The sequence below is a fragment of the Hylobates moloch genome, unplaced genomic scaffold (assembly GCF_009828535.3).
Source record: "Hylobates moloch isolate HMO894 unplaced genomic scaffold, HMol_V3 SCAFFOLD_5, whole genome shotgun sequence".
Classification (NCBI taxonomy): domain Eukaryota; kingdom Metazoa; phylum Chordata; class Mammalia; order Primates; family Hylobatidae; genus Hylobates; species Hylobates moloch.
Window position 1 is genome coordinate 104,082,538 of NW_026652280.1, and position 10,498 is coordinate 104,093,035.

General features: G+C 44.6%; 1 protein-coding gene across 9 annotated transcripts in view; it reads right to left on the minus strand.

Annotated features, from left to right (window-relative positions):
* Nucleotides 1-10,498, minus strand: part of GABPB2 (GA binding protein transcription factor subunit beta 2) — a 57,037-nt gene that overhangs the window by 33,839 nt on the left and 12,700 nt on the right. For 2 of the 9 annotated variants that reach the window (XM_032154716.2, XM_032154712.2), the window contains exons 1-3: nucleotides 2,765-3,573; nucleotides 2,545-2,592; nucleotides 494-661 (exon numbers count right to left, since the gene is read on the minus strand). In XM_032154716.2, coding sequence (XP_032010607.1) covers nucleotides 494-661; nucleotides 2,545-2,592; nucleotides 2,765-2,872 — 324 coding nt within the window. In that variant the 5' untranslated portion in view covers nucleotides 2,873-3,573. Of the gene's footprint in view, nucleotides 1-493; nucleotides 662-2,544; nucleotides 2,593-2,764; nucleotides 3,575-10,498 lie in introns of those variants that run through there. The other 7 variants (XM_032154709.2, XM_058439297.1, XM_032154708.2 and 4 more) reach the window with 7 other exon arrangements.

Consider the following 10,498-nt stretch of genomic DNA (forward strand, 5'->3'; position numbering starts at 1 on the left):
AAACAAAAAAATAAATAAATAAATAAGAAAACAGACTCCTCATAGCCATGAAGGTTTTTTTTTTTTTTGAGATGGATTCTTGCTCTGTCGTCCAGGCTGGAGTGCAGTGGCGCAATCTCGGCTCACCACAACCTCCGCCTCCCAGGTTCAAGCGATTCTCCTGTCTCAGCTTCCTGAGTAGCTGCGATTACAGTCGCGCACCACCATGTCCTGCTAATTTTTTTTTGCTTTTTTTCAGTAGCGATGGGGTTTCACCATGTTGGTCTGGCTGGTCTCAAATTCCTGACCTTGTGATCCACCCGTCTCGGCCTCCCAAAGTGCTGGGATTACAGGCACCTGGCCTGCCATGAAGACTCCTGGAGATGCAACTTAATGCTATAAACTGTCCTAAACTTAATCCTTCCCAAGTCATTTCCTAGTACCCATTTAAGTAAGAAAACAGGAAAGTGTATGCCTTTTTTACAACATAACCTTGCCACTATTCTTGCTTTACCCGAACAAGCAGTTCCACGATGTGCGCATGTCCATCGGCTGCAGCCATGTGCAAGGGGGTCCTGTCTACTTTAGTCCGGGCATCCCTGCTAACACCTGCTCGAAGGAGTACTTCTGCTGTGGAATAATGACCATATTGAGCTGCAAGGTGGAGGGGTGATGTTCCAAGCTGTGGAAAAATAATGCTCATTGAACATCCACTGTGTGCAGAGTCCTAGATCATTACTGGAGAGATACAAATGAACAAGCTATGGTTCTTGTCCTTCAAGAGAGAATCTGGTTGGGCAGATAAAACTGAAAAAATGCTTAAATTTACAAATTAAAGGCCAGGGGCCAGGCGCACTGGCTCACACCTGTAATCCCAGCACTTTGGGAGGCCAGGGTGGGCAGATCACCTGAGGTCAGGAGTTCAAGACCCTTCTGGCCAACATGGTGAAACCCCGTCTCTACTAAAAAATACAAAAAAAGTTAGCCAGGCGTGGTGGTGGGCACCTGTAATCCCAGCTACTCAGGAGGCTGAGGCAGGGAGAACTGCTTTGAACCTGGGAGGCGGAGGTTGCAATGAGCTGAGATTGTGCCACTGCACTCCAGCCTGGGCGACAGAGTGAAACGCCATCTCAAAAAAAAAAAAAAAAAAAAATTAACATGCTAATGGACAAATAAATATACCACCAATTGGATAAGTACTAAGTATAATGGCTTTATGTCAGGTGGATTTATCAGGTAAGACTCCCTAAAGGACGTGACTTTACGCAGTGTTTAGAAGGTTAAAACAAACAAAAAAAAGGATCAGGGTGGCTCATGTCTGCAATCCCAGCACTTTGGGAGGTCAAGGCAGGAGGACCGCTTGAGCCCAGGAGATCAAGACCAGCCTGGGCAACATAGAGAGACCTTATCTCATAATAAATAAAAAAATAAATAAAGTAAATTTTAAAAAAGAAAAAGGGTAGAGACTAGAAAGTTACATGTGGAATTTGAGGTACAAATTTGACTGACTGGAAGAAAAGTTTTTTGCCACAGTAAAGCAGGGCAAAATGAATGACGATGAAATGAAGAGGCAATAAAAATTTAGCAATGATGTATCAACAGCAATAAGTCTGTCATCCCAGCGTAAATCTTATAAGAGTTATCTATCAACATCCACTCTGGCCAGAGATCTATTCCCTTCTTTTTGTTATGCTCTTTATTTTAAGTCTGTTTAGTTTATTCTTTGGTTTTTCATATATTCAGCCTCTCTGCCTGACTGAATTTAATTCACGTTGTTCTTTCCAGGTCTATTTATAGAAATGCTAATTTCATAGGCTTCCTTTTCTTTCTTTTTGTGAAATGCTAAGAATCTGTTGGCCTCTCAATTAATCAGTCCAGAATAGAGGTCACTCATTCATTGAAATTGTTAAAATTAGGCAATGTGTACAAAATCTGTGACTGCTAAGAAAGCCCATGTTATAACTTGGACCTGTTCCTTCTGAAACTCTTTGGTCTCCAAGATGGTTGAGGCTAAATTACACCTTCCTCTTTAATGTTTTTTTAACAGTGGTAAAGGAAACAAAACAGCTAGACGACTTTGTTTTTTTTTTTTTGAAACAGAGTGCCCAAGCTGGAGTGCAATGGCGCAGTCTCGGCTCACTGCAACCTCCACCTCCCCAGTTCATGCGATTCTCCTGCCTCAGCCTCTCAAGTAGCTGGGATTACAGGCGTGTGCCACCATGCCCGGCTAATTTTTTGTATTTTTAGTAGAAACGGGGTTTCACCATGTTAGCAGGCTGGTCTCGAACTCCTGACCTCAGGTGATCCGCCCGCCTTGGACCCCCAAAGTGCTGCGATTATAGGCGTGAGCCACCACGCTCAGCCTAGACAATTTCTTATTAACCAGGGCATATTAGAGAAAAGGAAACAAGCAGTTTATTAGTCTAGGAATGCATTCTTATTATATTGATTTTGTTTAATTTCTAGCTAATTACAGAAGCCTATAATCCAAGTACACTCCAGAGACAGTTAAACCTTTAGAAAATACTCTAAAAAACATTATAGAAAATCACAAGTATATAATACCTTACAATTATCACCTATATATCCACAGGAGACTCTCAATTTGGAAAACTAAAAGAAAAAGAAAACCACATATTCAGATGAGACAAAGAAAATAAAACTCTTGTAAGGGATATGAGGTAGAAAGGGAGTGAAGAAAAACCAATAGTCTGTTAGCCTTTAAGAAAAATGATGGCAAAAGCATACATTGGAAATAATTAAGAGACCTCTCCTCTAGACTTACCCAGTCTGTGGTGAATGGAGCGCCGTTTGCCATCAACGTTCTCACTTCATCATCTTGGCCTTTTCTTGCTGCTTCTAGCAACCTCTTTCCCAAGTCCACCAAAGACATCTTTATGCACAGGAACAAAAGTTTTCAGGTAGCTATAACTCGAACATAAGGAAAGCTGCCAATACATTTTTTAGACGACTTCTTATATTTGAATGTATATAAGATACATCTCAAGTTGACTGTCTGGTAGGTCACTTCCTTTCTACCTCATCTAGCACAAACAATAAAATATTTGGGAATGTTTCAAGCCCCAATACATAGTTCTATCACTTTCAATCCCCAGAACAATACTCTGGAAAAATCTGCAACATACTACGACCTTTCTAGTTTAAGGAATCGATAAAACACCATTTCATTCCCCTGAAATGAAGGAGGGTACAAATATTATTTTAAGGAACATAATATAAAATAATAAAGTATGTACATTGATTTCCAGGAAGGGAGCAAGATGGATGCCCACCTGTGAAACTACTGCTTGATGGAAATTATGAGAACCCTTATTAGCAACTAACTGCTCTCTCTGGAGGTTTGTAGGTCTTTGGATAGCACAATGAAACAGGACACATCAAGGTTTCCAAATAAAACTGTATCTCTCTCTCTCTTTTTTTTTTTTTTTGAGACTGAGTCTCGCTGTATTGTTCAGGCTGGAGTGCAGTGGTGTGATCTCGACTCAGTGCAACCTCTGCCTCCTGGGTTCAAGCAATTCTCCTGCCTCAGCCTCCTGAGTAGCTGGGATTACAGGCACCTGCCACCATGCCCGGCTAATTTTTGTATTTTTAGTAGAGATGGGGTTTCACCATGTTGGTCAGGCTGGTCTCGAACTCCTGACCTCAAGTGATCCACCCACCTCAGCCTCCCAAAGTGTTGGGATTACAGGTGTGAGCCACCGGGCCCGGCCCAAACTGCATCTTAATCTAGATTTTATCTTCTGACTCTGGTGTAATGATATAATCACGCTTAAAATTTAAGGAGACAAAAGAGGGGTGCAGTGGCTTGGGACTGTAATCCCAGCACTTTGGAAGGTCAAGGTAGGAGGATTACTTGAGCTCACAAGTTTGAGACCAGCCTAGACAAAATGGCGAAACCCTGTCTCACAAAATACAAAAATTGGCTGGGTGTGGTGGCTCACGCCTGTAACCCCAGCACTTTGGGAGGCCGAGGCAGGCAGATCACCTGAGGTCAGGAGTTTGAGACCAGCCTGGCCAACATAGTGAAACTCTGTCTCTACTAAAAATACAAAAATTAGCCGGGCGTGGTGGCACATGCCTGTAGTCCCAGCTACTTGGGAGGCTGAGGCAGGACAACTGCTTGAACCTGGGAGGTGGAAGTTGCAATGAGCTGAGATTGCACCACTGCACTCCAGTCTGGGTGACAGAGCGAGACACTATCTCGAGAAAATAAAAAATATATATACAAAAAAATACAAAAATTAGCTGGGCATGGTGGTGCATGCCTATAGTCTCAGCTACTCAGGAGGCTAAAATGGGAGGATAACTTGAGCTCAGGAGGTGGAGGTTGCAGTGACATGAGATTGCACCACTGTACTCTAGCCTGGGCGATACAGCCAGATCTTGACTCAAAAAAAAAAAAAAAAAAAAATTAAGAACAAGTCTTTACTGATTAAACACTGATCTGGTTAGGCCAGTAGCTCAAAAAGTATGGTTTATGGACCCCTGGTGGTCCCTGATGCCTTTTTAGGGAACTGTGAGGTCAAAACTATTTTTGTTATAATACAAAAACATTATTTGCCTTTTTTCTTTTTCCATGTTTACATTAGCACTAACGGTGCAAATGCAACAGTGGGTATAACTGCTGGTGCCTTAGCATGAATCAAACTGTGCTACTGGTTATTGTATTCTTCACTGCCATGTAATCTCAAGGGAAAATTGCCAGTTCTACTTAGGAGTGTCCTGGATGACACAATAAAAATTATTAATTTTATTAAATCTCAACACCTGAATATATGTGTTTACAATTTGTGTGTGACCAAATGGGAAGTACACATAAAGCACTTTTTTTTTTTTGAGACAGGGTTTCACTCTGTCACCCAGGCTGGAGTGCAGTGGGCACAATCACAGCTCACTGCAGTCCTGACCTCCTGAGCTCATGGGATCCTCCCACCTCAGCTTCCCAAGTAGCTGGGACTACAAGCACACACCACCATGCCCAGCTAATTTTTGTATTTTTTGTAGAGATGGGGATTCACAATATTGTTCAGGCTGGTCTCAAACTCCTGGGCTCAAGCAATCGACCCACCTTGGCCCCCCAATTGTTGGGATTACAGGCGTGAGACACCACACCCAGCCTCTTCTCTACCTTTTGCCCAAATGACAATTATATTGTACCCACCATTCTGCATGATCTGTCCATAGCAATAGAATCCCAAAGTGTTGGGATTACAGGCGTGAGCCACTGTGCCTAGCCGACATAAAATACTTCTGCTGCTTAGTGAAACATGATGGTTTTCTTGAGAAAAAGCACTACATGATTAAGTTGCAAGCTAAAATAACTGCTTTTGGCCAGGCGAGGCGGCTCACGCCTATAATCCCAGTACTTTGGGAGGCCCAGGTGGGCGGATCACGAGGTCAGGAGATCAAGACTATCCTGGCTAACACGGTGAAACTCCATCTGTACTAAAAATACTATATATATATATAGGCCGGGCGTGGTGGCAGACACCTGTAGTCCCAGCTACTCAGGAGGCTGAGGCAGGAGAATGGCGTGAACCCTGGAGGCAGAGCTTGCAGTGAGCCGAGATTGTGCCACTGCACTCCAGCCTGGGTGACAGAGCGAGACTCCATCTCAAAAAAAAAAAAAAAAAACTGTTTTTATTATGGAACATCATTATTTTATTTTTGAGACAGAGTTTTGCTCTTGTCACCCAGGCTGGAGTGCAATGGCGTGATTTTGGCTCACTGCAACCTCTGCTTCCCAGGTACAAGTGATTCTCCTGCCTCAGCCTCCCAAGTATCTGGAACTACAGGCACCCACCACCATGCCCGGCTAATTTTTGTATTTTTAGTAGAGAGGGGTTTTGCCATGCTGGTCAGGCTGGTCTCGAACTACTGACCTCAGATGATCTGCCCGCCTCGGCCTCCCAAAGTGCTGGGATTACAGGCGTGAGACACCACGCCTGGCCATTTTATTATTTTTGAGACGGGTTCTTGCTCTGTCACCCAGGCTGAAGTGCAGTGCCATGATCACAGTTCACTGCAGACTTGACCACTTAGGCTCAAGTGATTCCATCTCAGCCTTCCAAGTAGCTGAGACTACAGGCAAGTGGCACCATGCCCAGCTAATTTTTTTTTTAATTTTTTGTAGAGACAGAGTCTGCAACATCACTTTTATATGAAGGAATGATGAATAGACCAAGGGCTCAGGTATATGGCAGGTATGTTTTTTAAAAATGAACAGCTGGCCGGGCGCGGTGGCTCACACCTGTAATCCCAACACTTTGGGAGGCAGTGGTGGGCGGATCACAAGGTCAGGAGATCAAGACCATCCTGGCTAACCTGGTGAAATCCCGTCTCTACTAAAGATACAAAAAATTAGCTAGGCGTGGTGGCGGGTACTTGTAGTCCCGCCTACTCCTCAGTCTACTCCTCCCTACTCCCTACTCCCGTCTACTCCTCAGTCTACTCGGGAGGCTGAGGCAGGAGAATGGCGTGAACCCAGGAGGCAGAGCTTGCAGTGAGCCGAGATCATGCCACTGCACTCCAGCCTGGGCGACAGAGCGAGACTCCGTATCAAAGAAAAAAAAAAAAACCAGCTAAGCCCAGGCGCGGTGGCTCATGCCTGTAATCCCAGCACTTTGGGAGGTCAAGACGGGCTGATCATCTGACGTCAGGAGTTCGAGACCAGCCTGACCAACATGGAGAAATCCCGTCTCTATTAAAAATACAAAAAAAAAAAATTAGCCGGGCATGGTGGTGCATGCCTGTAATCCCAGCTACTCAGGAAGGCTGAGGCAGGAGAATCGCTTGAACCGGGAGGGAGGTTGTGGTGAGCCGAGATCCCGCCATTGCACTCCAGCCTGAGCAACAAGAGTGAAACTCCGTCTCAAAACAAACAAACAAACAAACAAACAAACAAACAAAAAAACAGCTGGGCACAGTGGCTCACGCCTGCAATTGCAGCATTTAGGGAGGCAGAAATGGGAGGACAGTTTGAGCCCAGGAGTAGGAGACTGCTCTGGGAAACACAGTATGGCCCCATTTCCACATTTTAAAAAATATATATATTTTTTATATATATAATAAAAATAAAAGCCTGGGCACGGTGGCTCATGCCTGTAATCTCAACACTTTGGGAGTTCGAGGGGGCTGGATCACGAGGTCAGGAGTTCAAGACCAGCATGGCCAAGATGATGAAATCCCATCTCTACTAAAAATACAAAAATTAGCCGGGCGTGGTGGCGGGCGCCTGTAATGACAGCTACTCCGGAGGCTGAGGCAGAGAATTGCTTGAATCTGGGAGGTGGAGGCTGCAGTGAGCCAAGATCGCACCACTGCACTCCAGCCTGGGTGACACAGCAAGACTGTCTCAAAAAATAATAATAAAAAATAAATGAATAAAATAAAAAATGAACAAAGTGAGCTGCCACTTCAAGGAGAACAACTGACAGTATACATATATATATATATACACACATATATATATACACACACATATATATATACACACATATATATATATACACACACACATATATATATATATATATATATTTTTTTTTTCCTTCTATAGAGACGGAGTCTCGCCCTGTCACCCAGGCTGGAGTGCAGTGGTGAGATCTCGGCTTACTGCCAACCTCCGATGCCTGGGTTCAAGCAATTCTCTGCCTCAGCATTCTGAGTAGTTGGGATTACAGGGATGCGCCACCACGTCCAGCTAATTTTTCTGTACTTTTAGTAGAGACGGGTTTTCGCCATGTTGGCCAGGCTGTTCTCAAACTCCTGACCTCAGGTGATCTGCCTGCCTCGGCCTCCCAAAGTGCTGGGATTACAGGCGTGAGCCACCGCGCCCAGCCAACTGACAGTATTTGTTGCCAATTATCAATTACAATTTGAGCTTTCAAACAAAAATTAGAATTTTGGAAAATCTATAACCACCGCCATCAACTTGGTAACTTAAAGACTTTTCTGATGAAATAAGTGGTAATATTAATGAATGTGATTTTTTGATATTGTATAATAAAATGCATCAATATTTAGATGACCTACATAATTCGGTGAACCAATGCTTTCCAAATGACCAATGTTTAACGTAATGAAATCATGCACAAGTAAAACAATTCAAAGTGGAAGATCAATGGGTTTTAAGGTTACAGAATAGAAAAATTCACTGATGTGGTTTCAAATTCCTCATTGCAACTAACTTTTTCTTTCTTTTTCTTTTTTTTGAGACAGAGTCTTTTTCTGTTGCCCAGGCTAGAGTGCAGTGGTATGATCATAGCTCACTGCAGTCTTGAACTCCTGGGCTCAAGCAATCCTCCATCCTCAGCCTCTTGAGTAGCTAGGACTACAGGTACACACAACCATGCCTGACTAATTTTTTAGTTTTTTGTAGAGGTGCAGTTTTGTTATATTGCCCAGGCTGATCTCAAACTCCTGGCTTCAAGCAATCCTCCTGCCTTCGTAAACTAACTTTTAAGAAATTACCATTTGTTGGCCTGGCGCAGTGGCTCATGCCTGTAATCCCAGCACTTTGGGAGGCCGAGGTGGGCGGATCACGAGGTCAGGAGATCGAGACCATCCTGGCTAACACAGTGAAACTGCCTCTCTACTAAAAATACAAAAAAAAAAAAAAAAAATTAGCTGGGCGTGATGGCGGGCGCCTGTAGTCCCGGCTACTCGGGAGGCTGAGGCAAGAGAATCACGTGAATCCAGGAGGCGGAGCCTGCAGTGAGCCGAGATCACACTACCACACTCCAGCCTGGGCGACAGAGTGAGACTCCATTTCAGAAAAAAAAAAAAAAAAGAAATTACCACTTGTCGGCCACACGCAGTGGCTCACACATGTAATCCCAGCACTTTGGGAGGCCAAAGCGGGTGGATCATCTGAGATCAGGAGTTTGAGACCAGCCTGGCTAACGTGGTGAAACCCCGTCTCCATTAAAAATACAAAAATTAGCTGGGCATGGTGGCACGTGCCTGTAGTCCCAGTTACTCGGGAGGCTGAGGCAGGAGAATCGCTTGAACCTAGGACCTACAGGTTGTGGTGAGCCGAGATCGCGCCAATGCACTCCAGTCTGGGCAACAGGGTGAGACTCCGTCTCAAAAAAAAAAAAAAAAAAAAGAAAGAAAGAAATTACCACTTGTCAAGTTTTTGTGCAGTATCAAAGAAGAAGACTCACTGTTACCGGAAAAAGTTATTATAATACTCTTTCCTTCGACAAGTACATATTGTAACAGACAGAATGAAGTAGATATAAGAATGCAGCTGTCAGCTGGGTGCGGTGGCTCAGGCCTGTAAACCCACCACTTTGGGAGACTGAGGCGGGCAGATCACCTAAGGTCAGGAGTTTGAGAGCAGCCTAGCCAACATAGTGAAACTCTGTCTTTACAAAAAATACAAAAAAATTAGCTGGGTATGGTGGTGCACGTCTGTAGCCCCAGCTACTCGGGGGGCTGAGGCGGAAGAATTGCTTGAACCCGGGAGGTGGAGGTTGCAGTGAGCCGGGTCGTGCCACTGCACTCCAGCATGGGTGACAGAGTGAGACATCATCTAAAAAAAACAAAAAAATGAGAATGCAGCTGTCTTCTATTAAGCCAGAAGTTAAAGAGAGTTGAAAAAAATATAAAACAATACTCTTCTCACCATTTTTTAACTTTGAAGATATATATACATAGTTTGTTTGTTTGTTTGTTTTTTGGGTTTTTTTGCGACAAGGTCTCGCTGCTCTGTTGCCCAGGTTGGAGGGCAGTGACACAATCTCGGTCCACTGCAACCTCTGCCTCCAGTGTTTAAGCGATTCTTGTGCCTCAGCCTCCCAGGTAGCTGGGATTACAGGTGTGCACCACCGTGCCTGGCTAATTTTTCTATGTTTAGTAGAGACGGGGTTTCACCATGTTGTCCAGGCTGGTCTCAAACTCCTGAACTCAAGTGATCTGCTGGCCTCAGCCTCCCAAAGTGCTGGGATTACCGGCATGAGCCACTGCACCAGGCCTGAAGATATATTTTTTATAAAAATGTTTTATGTTGGCTGGGTGTGGTGGCTCACACCTGTAATCCCAGCACTTTGGGAGGCCAAGACCGGTGGATTGCCTGAGATCAGGAGTTCAAGACCATTCTGGCCAGCATGGTGAAACTCTATCTCTACTAAAAATACAAAAAAATTAGTCAGACATGGTGGCGTGCACCTGTAATCCCAGCTACTCAAGAGGCTGAGGCAGGGAAATTGCTTGAATCCGGGAGGTGAAGGTTGCAGTGAGCTGAGATTGTGCCACTGCACTCCAGCCTGGGCGACAGGAGAGCGAGACTCCACCTCAAAAAAAAAGAAGTTTTGGTCGGGTGCAGTGGCTCATGCCTGTAATCCCAGCACTTTGGGAGGCCGAGGCGGGCGGATCACGAGGTCAGGAGATCGAGACCATCCTGGTTAACAAGGTGAAACCCCGTCTCTATTAAAAATACCAAAAATTAGCCGGGCGCAGTGGCGGGCGCCTGTAGTCCCAGCTACTCGGGGGG